This window comes from Salmo trutta, chromosome 30 (assembly GCF_901001165.1).
Source record: "Salmo trutta chromosome 30, fSalTru1.1, whole genome shotgun sequence".
Lineage (NCBI taxonomy): Eukaryota > Metazoa > Chordata > Actinopteri > Salmoniformes > Salmonidae > Salmo > Salmo trutta.
Window position 1 is genome coordinate 22,434,733 of NC_042986.1, and position 18,645 is coordinate 22,453,377.

General features: G+C 46.6%; 1 protein-coding gene across 5 annotated transcripts in view; it reads right to left on the reverse strand.

Annotated features, from left to right (window-relative positions):
- Window positions 1–1,448: 1,448 nt before the first annotated feature.
- The window catches only part of LOC115168283 (nucleolar protein 4-like), a 161,361-nt gene continuing 144,164 nt past the window's right edge, over window positions 1,449–18,645 (reverse strand). For 4 of the 5 annotated variants that reach the window (XM_029723414.1, XM_029723413.1, XM_029723417.1 and 1 more), the window contains 6 exons: window positions 11,885–12,243; window positions 10,761–10,937; window positions 10,465–10,653; window positions 7,627–7,746; window positions 7,164–7,368; window positions 1,449–6,081 (listed from right to left, as the gene is read on the reverse strand). In XM_029723414.1, the coding sequence (XP_029579274.1) occupies window positions 5,858–6,081; window positions 7,164–7,368; window positions 7,627–7,746; window positions 10,465–10,653; window positions 10,761–10,937; window positions 11,885–12,243 (1,274 nt within the window). In that variant the 3' untranslated portion in view covers window positions 1,449–5,857. The remainder of the gene's footprint in view (window positions 6,082–7,163; window positions 7,369–7,626; window positions 7,747–10,464; window positions 10,654–10,760; window positions 10,938–11,884; window positions 12,244–18,645) is intronic. The other variant, XM_029723415.1, reaches the window with a different exon arrangement.

Genomic DNA, 18,645 nt, shown 5'->3' on the forward strand with positions numbered 1-18,645 from the left:
ATTATAAACCATTGGTTATCACAGTGTATGATGTAGACTATTTAACTATGGTAATGATGTACACCTCAATTCCTCATTGGTTTGGAAATATATTGTATTGTACAATGAACACAATATGAATGTAAACGTATAGCCTACAATAAAGCATTCAGCTGTCAGTAGAGTACATCATGTTGTGCAATTTAGTGTATACAACAAAAATAAACAAATATCCACTAAAGGTAATACCTATACATATATTTTGTAAAAACAACGCTCCCTTATTACATCCCTGGCAAAAGACAAAAAGACATTGGTTTCTGTTTAATAGATAGCACACGGTTTTATTAGTATATTTAGCTTTGTGATGTACAGCTTGGGAGAAAAAAAGTCACATTTAAGTTTGGAAACATTTTATCTTAGCAGTGACATCACACTTAAGAAAGCTTCATTTCAAATCCTTGGTTTTTCATGAATCAAAGTGATATGTTAGGGAAAATAACTACCCATGCTGTTTTGCATTAAACAAACAGAAATCTTTTTTTTCTTCTTTTTTCAATCTTTAAGTTGCTTCACACACATAATATATATATATTATATATATATATATTTCTAAAGAATAAAAATATTTAGCCACATGTACTGGAAAAAAAGGTATCCACTGTTTTATATATATATATATATATATATATATATATATATATATATATAAAACACAATAAATATAAAAAAAAACATATATTTTTGATATAATTTATATGGTATCAAAGAGGGAAATGGGCCTTCAGTTAGACGTGTTAAAAAAGTGATGTCCTTTTCCTGAGGTTTTTGTCTGCAGTTGAGTTTTTCCTCACTAAATATACTAATAGTCTAGAAAACCCTTCAAAGGGCATGTCAATGGCTTATAATTCACTGAGGAACAAATTGGTAAAGTATATTGGTAAAGTGGTCACACCAGAGCTTCAGTTCACTGTGACTCACTGGTTTGTGTGTATCAGGTCAGCTTAGGAGAGGGCATTCCTTAAGCCAAGCACACAGCTCTCCCACACCAGTTTCTAAATATGTGTCCATGTGACATTAACCTCATTTAGACATGGTCCCATTTCCCATCAATGTACAAGGTATCAGATTAACTTCAAACAGGGTGGAGAAAAATGACCAAATGAAACAAAACAACAAAAAAGAATAGCAAAAATCTGTACATGTAAACATCACACTTCCACTGAGTCCAAAATCAGGAGGAAAATACAGTTTCACATTGGTAGTAGGTACAAATCAAAACTGAGAAAGACAATCAGCTTCTGGTACAGTAGGTAAAGAGGAAAACCTAAAACAGAACCGAGGAATCCAAAGCACCACCAAATTATAAAATAAAACACACTATGGTGGGAAAAAGTATTTTCATTTGACTGTAGCTGTACACTGCCCTGATAGAAAAATAAAAAGTTCAGCCTTTTTTTTCTCCTTTCTTGTTTTTATGTCGAGCTATACATCTGACCAAAGCAGATACTTGTTTTAAAATGTGTGTTCATTTGCGGTACCCTGACCAGCACCACACATATTTTTGCTCCTGTCTGAGTGGAACCATCTCTGTTGGGGGGTGACATTTGTAAAGTCATTGAGGTCCAATGTCAGTTGGCGCTTAAAACAGTATGATCAGGGTTAAGGGGATCACACCTTTCCCACACTCAAAACACTGCCCCTTCACTGAAGTGCTGACACTGCTGCATAGCATTCCCACGGGGAGAGATACATGCAGTAGTCTGAGAGGGGGGAGTTTCATGAAGGCCATGGCTAAGGTTGCAAACTTGGTCTGTGCTTGGTTGGCACGTTCTCTGGCATGTCAAGTCTTTTTGGCCCTAAGCAGGAGAATAATCATGTCTCCAATCAACAACATGTTTGAAGCTAATCACAAGGTCAACAATACTAATCTTAACCGAGAGCACTCGCTCAAGCATTTGTTAGGGTGTGGGTTTTGTGTTGGGCACAGAGGTCAGATCACTAAACGTGAAGCTGGTCAGGTTGGTTGTTTAATGAGTTGACATCCTTGTTTGGAATGTACAGTATAGGCATACAGAGTAACTTCACTTGAGATGTTGGTATTGTACAAAATATTATTTGATAATACCACTGACTTGCACTACAAAATATGTATAAAATAATACTAAAAATAGAAAATGTGTATCGACAGTGGGCCACTATGAGCGCTCCACCGCCGTTAAGGAGCCAGAAGTTTGAGTAAGAATGCTGTGATTATGGCTAAAATACTCCAAGATGCACTGTATACAATAGCTGCAAACAGAAAGGAATGGAAATTAAACAGTGAGCAAGTTACATATTTCCAAGATTGTCTTTTGCCTATTTTTACAGTATGTTTTCTTAACGTATGTAGCTGTCTGTGAGAAACTACAGAGCAAACCCCAGAGGTGCAAACGGAGGAGGAGGGAGGAGTATTTAGCGAGAGCTTTACTATATAATCTCTTACCACCTTCTTAGCGATACATTTAATTGTCCCTCGTCTATATTACAAATGCATAACTTTCACAATCTTCTTCTTTTTTCCACTAAACTATATAGCAGACGTTTGTGGCATGTGACAGTACAAAATTCAGCAGCGCTCAACTGGTCATTTCTAAAGAGGTAGGATCCATCCATCGCTCTGTGTTGACCTGGGGTAGTAGGGAAATACAGAGGACGGCAAAACTGTCTCTAGCAACTGCTCTGTAAGATCATAAATTACAGCACTATGTACAGTTTGGCCACAGCACTGCGTGTACTACTTGTCTGGCAATCCTTTGAAACCTCAAACCTGGCAAAAAAGGCAGTTTTAAGACTGAAGTGAATAAGGATGAAGAGAATCCCCTTCTAAGTTAATTCTAGCCCCCTCCCCATCATATTCATCTACTGTACTGAGAGACTTGTAAGACCCCAGGGCATGAGCAGAGTGAAGGATGGATCCGCAGAAATGAGGGCGATACTAATAAGAAAACACATTTTGAAGCCATCAAAGTCACATTGAGAGAGAACACAGTGAGGGAGGTTTCCTCTTGACTGGTCATTTTGCATATTTCTCTTGTGTTTGTCATTTTTTTACCCACTAAGCAGATTCAATCAAGAGCTTGCTCTGAGATAAAGAGGACTTCTTGGACTTCATTTTCTACTTTCTATATAGGCATACTATTTCCATAACATAAAAAAAAAAAAGAGAAGGTTTTCTTAATGATTTTGTACTCATTATGGAGATCAGATTTGACATTGCACATGTATGCTAGGCGGATAGATCAAGGTGTTGTTCTGTGGTTCAGAGTGTCGCCAGTGAGCCCAGTGCTCCATTCAATCTCTCACAGGGGTCTTAACTAGATGGGATGCCGCTAATGTCATTAGTGACTTTTCATAGCAGGTTAGGAGAACTTATGCAGCAGGTTAAGGTTAGGAAAATAGTTAGGGTTAGCTAAAATGCAAAAATTCTCCCTGATGTGACTCGAATATCTATGTTTTGACATCACTTTGACATTAGGGGAATCCCTTCTAGACATGACCTCTCACAGGCCACAGAGCTAGTTCACCTAAATCAATGGCTTTCTTTTACACAATAGAGGTGGTCATATGTGATGCGTTGTACAACTCGCACTTTGGGCTCAGATAGCCTCTTTTCATTAACACTATGCAGTCAAGGGCCAGGAATGTGATGATTATCAACTGCATTGCGATACTCTTCCTCTTTCCTTTAGTAGGACACACCTCGCCCGTGCAAGATGGTGCCCTGAACAAGCAGGGCCTTCGTCACAGATTTCTGTTGCTTCAGTGTGCAAAAGGGAGCAAATTACAGTGACACAACAATGAGCCCCTTCAGGCTTGCCTCTTGAAGAAACATTTAGCTTCTTTTTTTCTCTCATTCTAAAAAGGTACAAATCTCACAGACTTTGGCCACACATTGTACAGTAAGATAGATAGGCCCAGATCACCCTTGTGAGTGGCTGCAAGAGAAGCACATTGATCCTTTGATGCCTCCAGAGGTTCAAACTCATGAAGAAAACTACAAAGGAAAAAGTGAATGTAAAAACAACACAGCCTTATGAAAGAACAAAAAGGTCAACCAGAGTGCCTAGTAGCAGAGAGAAACAACTGACTGGGATGGCATGTCGTTTTCAAAAATGAAATGTTTGTCTCTTATCCGTCTCGAGTAGTTTTTGCTTCTTTTTGTTTGTGTTGTTGTCTTGAGGTGCTCTGGTTGTGCAGGAGGCTGGCGTCCTGACTTGAGGTTATAGGTCTGTGGCAAAAGTCCGGTCCATATAGCAGCAGCGTGGATTAATGGCCATCTCAAAGAGTCAATAGACAAAGAAATACAGAATTCCTCCCAGAACCAAGGTCCAGAACTAAGCTGGATGGAGCTCAGGTAAGGTCAGGGGGGAGAAGGGGATGGGGGGGGTATAGGTCCGGAGGAGGGGGGTAGGTTAGAGAGAGGAATGCAGAACCAGACCCAGAAGAGACAGTATCATCGAGTGATGAGTGTTGACAACCAGATCGGGACAAACCAAAACCTGGAATTGATGGGGGAGCATTGAGCCACCAGGGGGGTGGAAAACATGGAGGCCTCTGGGAAAAAATCTCCAGCTACCTTCAGAGAGGTTCAGTCTCCCACAGGACATACTTCCTTGCCCCCAGTCCTTCACTTTACTGATGCTTCTAGAATCAAATATGGACTGAATATATACAGTGCACAAATAACGGGACAAACAATACTTTGTTTGGGATCAAATTTGAACTATAGTTACAATATTTTTTCTTCTTGAAATGGCTAAGACGTTGCTTCCTGCAGGTCTTTGAAAACACTGAACACATCAGGCAGTAACTGGTGAGCGCTGTATGATAACGGCACCCAGTATGAATGAAGTACTAGAACGGTTGGTTGGTAGATCTGAGGTATTTCCATGTGGAAAAGATGGCGTCTCCATAATGCATAAGTTAAAGTGTTGCTCCCGGGACATCACGGTCTTTATTACTCAATGGGTAGGTGACGTCTGAATCAGGGGAAAGTGCTTTAGGACACAGAGAGCTTATTTACAGCGAGCGCGACAAGTTATTTTTCCCCCCCAGTCTTCTTCCTTAGCCTCTTTTCATTAACAAAGTAGTTCAGTGTCTTATAGTTAGTGCTCTCTTTCAGATCAGTCAACACCCCTTTTCAGTAGCTCGGAACGGTGCCAAACAAACGTAAATATTCTACAGGCTTCAAAAAAACACTGATTCAAATCAAAGGATTTTTCTTTGAACTAATCAGGGAGTCTCGCTTTCATTGTTATTGGGGATGGCGAAGGTTGTTTAGGGGATCTGTGTACTGCAGCACATGAGCTTCCTGGCACACAAAAAGGATCCACTTATTTTATTCGTACACAAGGGGGCGCTCTTCTCTCATTACAGCACAACCCTTCAGTGTTCTCCAGTGCACCAGCCCCACCACTCTCTCCCCCACACTAGGTAGACTAATTTCCGACTCTCTGTGTCATCCCTCTTCTTTCCACAGAGCTGTGGGAGTGAGAGAGAGCTGTTATGATTGGGAGGGAGCGCGTTCCTTTACAGGTGGTTGAAGAGAGGGAGAAACGCTGTTCCAAAGTGGTCACAGACAGTGCTCTTTCTCTCCACGCACTAATGCCAAAACAATCAAGGGGGTTTGGATTATTAGACTAGAGGAAGGTAGCACTGTTGCATGCCTTCTTTTCCTGGCGATGAGGAGAATGTAAAGGTTGGTGGAGGAGGACGAATCACGGACGGATGGATTTGCTGAGTGCGAGAGTGGTTGGTCGGTTAGTTAGGGTTCGTGTGGGAGAGTTGGAGTGAGAGAGGGAGAAGGAGGGAGTCGGGGGGAGATGGAGTTTTCATCTCAGTTCTGCTGCAGGATCAGGGTCTCCAGCTCGTCGGCCGAGCGGAGCAGGAAGGCGGCTGACTCGCGGTAGCCGGCGATGAGCTGACGCACGGCTATGATCTCCGTGGGGCTGAGCTGTGCCGAGGCCCCGCTCCCTCCGCCGCCACCGCTCCGCCCGTGGCTGTTGGAGCTGGCCGATGACGAGTTGGACACCAGGGACTTCATGCTGAGGTCAGTAGGGCCTGGGGAAAAACACACTTCAATGAAGACACCTACTGGGGGCATTTTACTACAAATGTAACTCTTAGAAATTGTAAATATGCATTCTTATCCACTTATCAACAGTAGGAAATATATTTTAGATGAGTTCCACCTGTATGTTTGTAAATGTTTGCTACGTCCAAATATGGGCATTATTTAAATATGGAATTGATTTCCCATTCTGGATATGTTTCAATACGTCTCAGTTCATTCTTAACTAGGCCAGTGCTGCTGCTACAGTACAAGCAGCATGCTTCAGGTAAGCTAAGGTATGCTGCTACAGTACAAGCAGCATGCTTCAGGGAAGCTAAGGTATGCTGCTACAGTACAAGCAGCATGCTTCAGGGAAGCTAAGGTATGCTGCTACAGTACAAGCAGCATGCTTCAGGGAAGCTAAGGTATGCTGCTACAGTACAAGCAGCATGCTTCAGGGAAGCTAAGGTATGCTGCTACAGTACAAGCAGCATGCTTCAGGTAAGCTAAGGTATGCTGCTACAGTACAAGCAGCATGCTTCAGGGAAGCTAAGGTATGCTGCTACAGTACAAGCAGCATGCTTCAGGTAAGCTAAGGTATGCTGCTACAGTACAAGCAGCATGCTTCAGGGAAGCTAAGGTATGCTGCTACAGTACAAGCAGCATGCTTCAGGGAAGCTAAGGTATGCTGCTACAGTACAAGCAGCATGCTTCAGGGAAGCTAAGGTATGCTGCTACAGTACAAGCAGCATGCTTCAGGGAAGCTAAGGTATGCTGCTACAGTACAAGCAGCATGCTTCAGGTAAGCTAAGGTATGCTGCTACAGTACAAGCAGCATGCTTCAGGGAAGCTAAGGTATGCTGCTACAGTACAAGCAGCATGCTTCAGGTAAGCTAAGGTATGCTGCTACAGTACAAGCAGCATGCTTCAGGGAAGCTAAGGTATGCTGCTACAGTTCAAGCAGCATGCTTCAGGTAAGCTAAGGTATGCTGCTACAGTACAAGCAGCATGCTTCAGGTAAGCTAAGGTATGCTGCTACTCTAAGATGCCATTCGCTGGCCAATCAAAGATGTGAAGCAACCTCTCTCACCGTTGCTCTGAGCAGTGGCGGTTGTCAAGGAGACAGGGTGTTGCATGCTTGCTCCCAGGCCCCCGTAACCACGGTAACTGTAGTTGAGCCCACCGTTGATGTAGAGCTGGTCCTGGGAGTAGGCTGAGGCGGCCAGGGAGTAGGCAGAGTGGGCCAGGGAGGCTGGCTCGCGAGAACTGGGCTTGTCAAGTGCTATGTGCTCCTCCTGGGGGGAGACGAGACGAGAGAGTTCAGTCCCACTTCCAAGTATATAATATACTCAAGGTTAAGAAGAACAGACTTCGCCATTGGCTATTGGAAAACATCCACAGTACATCCACCCACCTGAGAAAATACACACACACACACACACACACACACACACACACACACACACACACACACACACACACACACACACACACACACACACACACACACACACACACACACACACACACACACACACACACAGAGCACTCACATGTGCCTGGTAGACATCTAGCCGCATCCTCTTGGCAGCCTTGCGTGTCTCGCTCTCACAGGCGGCTGCCAAGATGTTCTCAGCCATGGCTGAGGTGAGGTGAGGTGGGGTGGGTCGTGTCTGGCAGGGGAGAAACAATCAGCACAAATTCATCCCCACGTCAGAGCAGAGTACCCTTTTTAAGGTTGAATAATGCTTGTTATAGCCATTACTGTCTGCAGTTTGCTTAAGAATAGACAGTTATGCTTTGCTTGAATTCTTGCCAGAATAATCAACACTGAATACAGTAGTGTGTACACAGTAGGCACTATAATGTGAACATCCCAACATTGTATGAAAATAACCCATTGACCACAGGGAGGCAGTAAAGAACCCATTGACCACAGGGAGGCAGTAAAGAACCCATTGACCACAGGGGGGCAGTAAAGAACCCATTGACCACAGGGGTGGCAGTAAAGAACCCATTGACCACAGGGGGGCAGTAAAGAGCCCATTGACCACAGGGGGGCAGTAAAGAACCCATTGACCACAGGGGGGCAGTAAAGAGCCCATTGACCACAGGGGGGCAGTAAAGAGCCCATTGACCACAGGGGGGCAATAAAGAGCCCATTGACCACAGGGAGGCAGTAAAGAGCCCATTGACCACAGGGGGGCAGTAAAGAGCCCATTGACCACAGGGGGGCAGTAAAGAGCCCATTGACCACAGGGGGGCAGTAAAGAGCCCATTGACCACAGGGGGGCAGTAAAGAGCCCATTGACCACAGGGGGGCAGTAAAGAACCCATTGACCACAGGGGGGCAGTAAAGAGCCCATTAACCACAGGGGGGCAGTAAAGAACCCATTGACCACAGGGGGGCAGTAAAGAACCCATTGACCACAGGGGGGCAGTAAAGAACCCATTGACCACAGGGGGGCAGTAAAGAGCCCATTGACCACAGGGGGGCAGTAAAGAGCCCATTAACCACAGGGGGGCAGTAAAGAACCCATTGACCACAGGGGGGCAGTAAAGAACCCATTGACCACAGGGGGGCAGTAAAGAGCATATACAACACTAATAATACAGAACATTTTCAGATGCACCTGCTCATTACAAAAAGTTATAGATGAAGTTGTACTAGATAGTCTCCTTCCTAACCAGACACATGAGCACTGACTACATTTTCAACAGAATATTTTACCAGGTAAGGAACAAAACAAAAGTATTATATCCTGATCTAAGAACCAATGGAGATACAAACCAGCAAAAAAAAAATCAATGATGATGAATCCTATGGGAGTACTGTTGCTAGACAGAGCCCAGACATCGTCTATACATGGGGGATGGAGGGGGAGAGGGCAAATGGCTACCAGACCAGCCACACACAGGACCATAAGGGAGGGAGGGATGAGAGAGAGAGGCTAGATAGGTATGGTACATCTAGACCCGCCACACACAGAATGAGGAATGAGAGAGAGACAGAGATGGAGGGATGAAAGAGTAGGAATGAGAGAGAGAGATGGAGGGATGAAAGAGAGTAGGAATGAGAGAGAGAGAGATGGAGGGATGAAAGAGAGTAGGAATGAGACAGAGATGGAGGGTTGAAAGAGAGTAGGAATGAGAGAGAGATGGAGGGATGAAAGAGAGTAGGAATGAGAGAGAGATGGAGGGATGAAAGAGAAGGAATGAGAGAGAGAGATGGAGGGATGAAAGAGAGTAGGAATGAGAGACAGATGGAGGGATGAAAGAGAGTAGGAATGAGAGACAGAGATGGAGGGATGAAAGAGAGTAGGAATGAGAGACAGAGATGGAGGGATGCAACAGAGTAGGAATGAGAGAGAGACAGAGATGGAGGGATGAAAAACAGTAGGAATGAGAGAGAGACAGAGATGGAGGGATGAAAGAGTAGGAATGAGAGAGAGATATGGAGGGATGAAAGAGAGTAGGAATGAGAGACAGAGATAGAGGGATGCAATAGAGTAGAAATGAGAGAGAGACAGAGATGGAGGGATGAAAGAGAGTAGGAATGAGAGAGAGAGATGGAGGGATGAAAGAGAGTAGGAATGAGAGAGAGACAGAGATGGAGGGATGAAAGAGTAGGAATGAGAGAGAGACAGAGATGGAGGGATGAAAGAGAGTAGGAATGAGAGAGAGACAGAGATGGAGGGATGAAAGAGTAGGAATGAGAGAGAGACAGAGATGGAGGGATGAAAGAGAGTAGGAATGAGAGAGAGAGATGAAGGGATGAAAGAATAGGAATGAGAGAGAGATGGAGGGATGAAAGAGAGTAGGAAAGAGAGACAGAGATGGAGGGATGAAAGGCAGTAGGAATGAGAGGCAGAGATGGAGGGATGAAAGACAGTAGGAACGAGAGAGACAGAGATGGAGGGATGAAAGAGAGTAAGAAAGAGAGACAGAGATGGAGGGATGAAAGGCAGTAGGAATGAGAGGCAGAGATGGAGGGATGAAAGAGAGTAGAAATGAGAGAGAGAGACAGAGATGGAGGGATGAAAGACAGTAGGAATGAGAGAGAGACAGAGATGGAGGGATGAAAGAGAGTAGGAATGAGAGAGAGAGATGGAGGGATGAAAGAGAGTAGGAATGAGAGAGAGAGATGAAGGGATGAAAGAATAGGAATGAGAGAGAGATGGAGGGATGAAAGAGAGTAGGAACGAGAGAGACAGAGATGGAGGGATGAAAGAGAGTAAGAAAGAGAGACAGAGATGGAGGGATGAAAGGCAGTAGGAATGAGAGGCAGAGATGGAGGGATGAAAGAGAGTAGAAATGAGAGAGAGAGACAGAGATGGAGGGATGAAAGACAGTAGGAATGAGAGAGGAGGTATGATAGATGTGCTACTTACCTCCATGCCGTTCTTCTTCATTCGGCGGCAGGATTTGAGGTAGGTGCGGATGCGCTTGCGAGCGCGCAGCTCGAACTCTGGGAACTGGCGGCTACACGACTCGATGATGGCCTGGATCTTCTCCTTGGGCTGCTTTGAGATGGGCACCATGCGGTCCAGGTTCTCGTCCACAAACAGACGCACAAACATCTAAAAAGAAGATTACAAAAATCCTGTAGAAAAAAAGGTGTGTGTCTGCTCTGCTGCTTCCAGTGTTCCTGAGGTGAAGGTCATGTAAAGGTCAGAGGAGCTCTTACGTTGAAGGCCTTTAGTCTCTCGGGGTCCATGCCCTCCGTGTCGTTGGTCTTGTCACTGTCGTCGTGATCATCATCGTCATCGTCGTCTGCCACCGCCACGCCTCTGGTCACGGTCAGGTCCTCGGCACATGTCTCCATCTTCAATGAGTCGTAGCTTCCTGAGCTGTACTGAGGAGACTGTCACACATACACATCAAAACACACGCACAGGTGCACACACACCACACACACACACACACACAGAATAAGCACAGACAAAGAAATACAGACACAAAGCCGGGGTAAGGTTTTCACTCAGTCTGTATGCTAGGTGACAGTCAAAGCACCTGGTACAATCTCAATGGTGAGGAACACTGATGACAGTGAGACACAAAACACTGCTAGATGTTGTTGTGGCTAAACAGTTCTATTTGTCTGATCCTTCCAATGCAAATAAGATGCTTTCAAGGAAAACAGCGCATTGTCAGAGCATGATGAAGTGTGTGTCTCATTGAATAGCCAGAGAGCAGGAAAGAAGAACCTTTTATCCCCTCTCTGCTTTCATACTGTCCTCCACTGACTCCTGTACAGCAACACTACTCCTGGCACAGCAACTCTCACTGCTCTCATGCACATTGTCTTGCTGGTTTTCTGTCAAGACTGGTGTCTTGGATTACGAACTGAGAACGTTCTCGAAATGGCGTCTATTCATTCTCCATCCACAGGAAATGTATAAGTAATTGCAGTTTGGCGAGATCTCAATGGAAACTTTACAGCTTTGTGCAATGCCCTGGCAAATAACCTCATCTTCTTGTGCAGACCTCATCCTTCATAGTTGGTCATAGCAAGACAGTAGTCATCTATAACAATGGCACACTGAGCTGTTACTCACACTGTCCTGGTGGGCTCATTGCTCAACATTATCACTTTGTGTGTAATGTATCACCATTAGACCTGGGGTCAAATACTACTTGAAATGTTTCAAATACTTTTACCGTTTGTTTAAGTCTGCCTAGAGTGCCAGATGGGCGAGGCTTGCGGTTTTGCATCCTATTCTATTGGTTCATTGCACCAGGGAAACTTAATCAATCTCAGCTAACGTATTTCAAATATTTTCAGACACAGGTCTGGGCAGAAGACCCCACCTTGCTGCCATAGTCCCTGATCGAGTCTCTGTCCAGGCGCAGCTCAGCGGCATGGGCGAGAGGCTTGACGGGGTACTTCCTGCGCAGCTCGTCTGGGGGGTCGAGCTGGAAGGGGCCCATCAGGGCAGACCCAGGCAGCCTGGTCTCACTCAGGTTGACTGGAGCCTGTTGGTCCTCGGACGATGAAGATGAGGAGGTGGTGCTGAAGTCCAGCGGGGCCGGGGGCCTGTTGCCGTTTACCACCTTCCTGTAGGGGGTTCCCCCCATGCACCTCTCAGACCCCGGGGCAGCCCCGCCTGCAGACGGAAGGGTCATGGTGTGCATTCCGTTCCCGCTGCCGCTCTCCGAGGATGAGTCATCTGTGGAAACACAGGGACGGATACCAGTTAGACTGGTAGAATCACCAGAACACCACACTGGAAACACACAGGGACTGACACCAGTTAGACTGGTAGAATCATCAGAACACCACGCTGGAAACACACAGGGACTGACACCAGTTAGACTGGTAGAATCACCAGAACACCACACTGGAAACACACAGGGACTGACACCAGTTAGACTGGTAGAATCATCAGAACACCACACTGGAAACACACAGGGACTGACACCAGTTAGACTGGTAGAATCACCAGAACACCACACTGGAAACACACAGGGACTGACACCAGTTAGACTGGTAGAATCATCAGAACACCACACTGGAAACACACAGGGACTGATACCAGTTAGACTGGTAGAATCATCATCAGAACACCACACTGGAAACACACAGGGACTGACACCAGTTAGACTGGTAGAATCACCAGAACACCACACTGGAAACACACAGGGACTGACACCAGTTAGACTGGTAGAATCATCAGAACACCACGCTGGAAACACACAGGGACTGACACCAGTTAGACTGGTAGAATCATCAGAACACCACACTGGAAACACACAGGGACTGACACCAGTTAGACTGGTAGAATCACCAGAACACCACACTGGAAACACACAGAGACTGACACCAGTTAGACTGGTAGAATCACCAGAACACCACACTGGAAACACACAGGGACTGACACCAGTTAGACTGGTAGAATCATCAGAACACCACACTGGAAACACACAGGCACTGACACCAGTTAGACTGGTAGAATCATCATCAGAACACCACACTGGAAACACACAGGGACTGACACCAGTTAGACTGGTAGAATCATCATCAGACAACACCAGCTCCAGACATTTATAGAGGGAGGGGAAATATGTGTAGCCTACATCACACCTTGAGTATGAATCCCAGCCTCTACCCAGCCAAGGCCTCAGTGTGTCAGTACCGTCAATTAGCAGTAGAGAGAGCTGTTGTAGTCAGTATGAATGGCCATGGAAGGATGCCCATGGAAGGATGCCCATGGAAGGATGCCCATGGAACACTCAGTGTGATGGCTATATAGTGCACTCAGTAGTGTTACAGCCATGGTGCAGCAGGCAGGCAGAGAGACAGGCAGAGAGACAGGCAGAGAGACAGGCAGAGAGACGTGTGCTATGGTGCTGTGAGTTAGTTCATTAAAGCCATCCAAGCAGGACCACGGCTAGGCAGCCAGTGATACTTATTCATGAAAGCAGGGCACTCTGAGTTAGAGAGCAGAGAGAGGGAAGCACAGGGAGGACAGCACCGCCACCTCCCCTGTACCCCAGTCACACGCTGTAGGCTACACCGTACAACACTGCACACCATACAACCAGGCAAACTAACACCAAGTCTGGCCATCCATGAGCTCAGCTTGTCTACTTGTCTCTACACACACACATCCCTCCCCTCCTCTCTCCCCACCAGAGAAAGTGGTGCCCTCCCATCCATCAGCCTGTGGCGAGCAGCTAGCTTCTTTACTCAACCAGCGGCAGCTCCTAAATAAGTGATTGTTTAGTGCATGGCTCTGCCACTGAACCACACTGATGGATGGCTGTGTGTTTTTGTTTTCCACAGTCCTCCTTGTCCCTGTCTCTGTCAAACACACACACACACACACACACACACACACACACACACACACACACACACACACACACACACACACACACACACACACACACACACACACACACACACACACACACACACACACAATGACTAGTAGTAGGAGGGACTGTAGTATCTCTTGTGCAGCTGAGAGCAGTGCTGGCAGTGCCCCACCACCTCACTGTCTCTGTCAAACACACACACACACACACACACACACACACACACACACACACACACACACACACACACACACACACACACACTGACTAGTAGTAGGAGGGACTGTAGTATCTCTTGTGCAGCTGAGAGCAGTGCTGGCAGTGCCCCACTACCTCCCTGTCTCTGTCAAACACACACACACACACACACACACACACACACACACACACACACACACACTGAGTAGTAGTAGGAGGGACTGTAGTATCTCTTGTGCAGCTGAGAGCAGTGCTGGCAGTGCCCCACCACCTCCCTGTCTCTGTCAAACACACACACACACACACACACACACACACACACACACACACACACACACACACACACACACACACACACACACACCACACACACACACACACACACACACACACACACACACTGACTAGTAGTAGGAGGGACTGTAGTATCTCTTGTGCAGCTGAGAGCAGTGCTGGCAGTGCCCCACCACCTCCCTGTCTCTGTCAAACACACACACACACACACACACACACACACACACACACACACACACACACACACACACACACACACACACACACACACACACACACACACACACACACACACACACACTGACTAGTAGTAGGAGGGACTGTAGTATCTCTTGTGCAGCTGAGAGCAGTGCTGGCAGTGCCCCACTACCTCCCTGTCTCTGTCAAACACACACACACACACACACACACACACACACACACACACACACACACACACACACACACACACACACTGAGTAGTAGTAGGAGGGACTGTAGTATCTCTTGTGCAGCTGAGAGCAGTGCTGGCAGTGCCCCACCACCTCCCTGTCTCTGTCAAACACACACACACACACACACACACACACACACACACACACACACACACACACACACACACACACACACACACACACACACACTGACTAGTAGTAGGAGGGACTGTAGTATCTCTTGTGCAGCTGAGAGCAGTGCTGGCAGTGCCCCACCACCTCCCTGTCTCTGTCAAACACACACACACACACACACACACACACACACACACACACACACACACACACACACACACACACACACACACACACACAATGACTAGTAGTAGGAGGGACTGTAGTATCTCTTGTGCAGCTGAGAGCAGTGCTGGCAGTGCCCCACCACCTCTAGTAGAGTGTAGTGGTGGTGGGGTGGGCCTATGGACCTCTGCTTGGCCTCATCACACAGACTCCCATTCTCACAGACACACTGCCTGGACTGTATGCATAACCCTCTGAGTGGGACTAAGAGGGGCTCACGTGCCTCTCCCAGTGTGTGTGTGTGTAGATTTGGACTTAAAGCCTACGTAGCGTTTGGAGAGCGTGCGTGTAGTGGGGGCAGCATTGGGGTCAGCTTTCCAAAGCCTCCAATGAGGGAGGGGAGGGGAGACAGCCACAGCCATAGAGCAGGTCAATGACAGAGAGGGAGGGGGGGGGGGGGATAAGGGAGAGGAGGGAGGGAAGGGAGCTTGGGGAGGTGGGGAAGAAACAAGGGCAGGGATAGTGAGGAGGTAGAGATTTAGAAAGGGAGCAAGAGAGAGAGTGGGTTATTCCATGGTAGAGGGAGGTATGGGTAGAGAGTAGAGACCAGTGTGTGGGGATAGAGAGAGGCTAGGAACTAGGAAGGAGGTCAGAGGGACGTATGGGTAGAGAGCAGAGACCAGTGTGTGGGGATAGAGAGAGGCTAGGAACTAGGAAGGAGGTCAGAAGGAGGGGGGTAGAGAGCAGGTCAGGGAGAGGGAGAGAAAGACAGAGGGAAAGAGGAGGAGAGGGTATGAAGCAAAGGAGAGCAAGAGGAGGAGGATAGAGTGGGAGGAGGGAGCGAGAGGTGGAGGCTGAGAGGGATGAAGAGAGATTGAGAGAAAGGGAGGCAAGAGAGGGGAGGGAGGGAGAAGGAAGGGGGAAGAGCAAAAAGGCAGGAAAGGAAGATGATAGAAAAGGAGAATGGGAGAGTGATGGGGAAGAGATAGATAGAGAGGCTGCGGTGGTGGTGGGTTAGGCCAGCGGAGGGAGGGAGGCAGGCGGCGTGCATTTATTTGAGTATAAAACTATTCATGCATGGAGAATAAGGCCAGCCTAATTCCTGCCAGCTCAACACAAATCCCCCTCAGCAAGACCATGGTCGCTGGCTGGGAGAGTCACCCTCCTCTGCTGCTCTTAAAGGCACACGACACCTAGCTCTTTCCTGTATCTGTATCCTCCCAGTACTGTATCCTCCCTCTACTGAACTGTATCCTCCCTGTACTGTATCTTCCCTGTACTGTATCCCCCCTGTACTGTATCCTCCCTGTACTGTATCCTCCCTGTACTGTACTGTATCCTCCCTGTACTGTACTGTATCCTCCCTCTACTGTACTGTATCCTCCCTGTACTGTATCCTCCCTGTACTGTACTGTATCATCCCTGTACTGTACTATATCCTCCCTGCACTGTACTGTATCCTCCCTGTACTGTATCCTCCCTCTACTGTACTGTATCCTCACTATACTGTATCCTCCCTGTACTGTACTGTATCCCTGTACTGTATCCTCCCTGTACTGTACTGTATCCTCCCTGCACTGTACTGTATCCTCCCTGTACTGTACTGTATCCCTGTACTGTATCCTCCCTGTACTGTATCCTCCCTGTACTGTACTGTATCCCTGTACTGTATCCTCCCTGTACTGTATCCTCCCTGTACTGTACTGTATCCCTGTACTGTACTGTATCCTCCCTCTACTGTACTGTATCCCTGTACTGTATCCTCCCTGTACTGTATCCTCCCTGTACTGTACTGTATCCCTTCACTGTATCCTCCCTGTACTGTATCCTCCCTGTACTGTATCCCTGTACTGTATCCTCCCTGTACTGTATCCTCCCTGTACTGTACTGTATCCCTGTACTGTATCCTCCCTGTACTGTACTGTATCCCTGTACTGTATCCTCCCTGTACTGTACTGTATCCCTGTACTGTACTGTCAGCAGCACCCATCTAGAGACTAATGTTGAAAATTAGGGTAAGATATACACACTATGGATGGCACTACGCATCGAATGATTGTTTAACGTGTCAATGAATTTGTAAGCTACCTGTCCCTATCCAAATAAACCAAACATGCCAATATGGCAAACATATAGGTTCATTTACTCAGAATAGCACAAGTGAAGATCTAGATGCTGAGACAGACGGACTGACAGACAGAGTAACACAAATAGGGTTATAGTACAGTAAAGACACAAACACACACAGACAGTACATTTAACCCTGAAGAACAGTGGCTATGCATGTTGACGGAGACCAGACAAAGTAGAGGATGTTTTGTTTCATTCCCCACTTCATGGCAGACTACTACGACTATTAGTAGTCTAGGAATGCAGAGTGCAGACAGACAGACAGACAGACAGACAGACAGACAGACAGACATGCTGCTAAAGTCATGTAGAGTGGACACTTCTACTTTCTCCCACCCACAGCTTTAATATCTACTAATGACTCATATTCTATATTCCTTACATAACACACTACTTCTGGTCCTGGTCAAATGCTATGTGGAACTCAGCCATATAGTGTTAGCAGCAGCTGGAATATCCTAGCGGGGTTAACATGGCTGTTTCTGCTTGTCCTTGGCAGTGTAAATGTACACAGTGTGAAGCACAGCGTGGTAAATATGACCTCTCCAGTCTCAACACAACACTACAGTACATCGATGTACTGCGCTACTAGGCAGCAAGGACCACAAACACCGTACACAACAAACACCGTACACAACAAGTGTGGTCAGTGCCCTTGAAATAACATGGGAAGTGTTATAGGAGGACACACTGTTTTGGGGCAAAAGGCAACAGATACGGGTTACGTCCCAAATGGCACCCTATTCCCTACAGGCCCTGTTCAAAAGTAGTGCACTATGTTGGGAATAGGGTGCCATTTGGGAAACAACCAGTGTTGCACTCCAACCTAACCAGACATTAGGTATCAACACAACACACACTGAACTTTCTGTCCACCAAAGACTAATGTGGCTTTTAAAGAGGTCAGCAGAGCAACAAGTTACGCTAATTTCCTTGAAAGTTTGCAAGAGAGAGAGAGAGCGAGAAACAAAGAGAAAAAGAAAGATAGATATAGGGAGAGAGAGAGAGAGAGAGAGAGAGAGAGCATATAGTGGAGAGAGAAATGTGTCAACTACAGTAATACTCTCTGACGAACCAGTTTCTTCATTGAGACTGGGCTGATTTTGAGACACATCACTGCTTTGAACACTGCTCTTCTACCTGCAACTCTCCCTTTCTCTGCAATATCTCTCCCTCTCTCCCCACTCTCCAATGTGATCAGGACAACATAGAAATGCATGGAGGATACATGTAAAAAAAAGGCACATCCCTGCTCTCTCTTGGAAAAATAAAAATCCATCCATGTCTCCCCCCATCCCTGACTGTCTCTCTCTCTCTCTCTGTCTCCCTCCATCCCTGACTCTCTCTCTCTCTCTCTGTCTCCCTCCATCCCTGACTCTCTCTCCTGCCTCCCTCCATCCCTGACTCTCTCTCCAT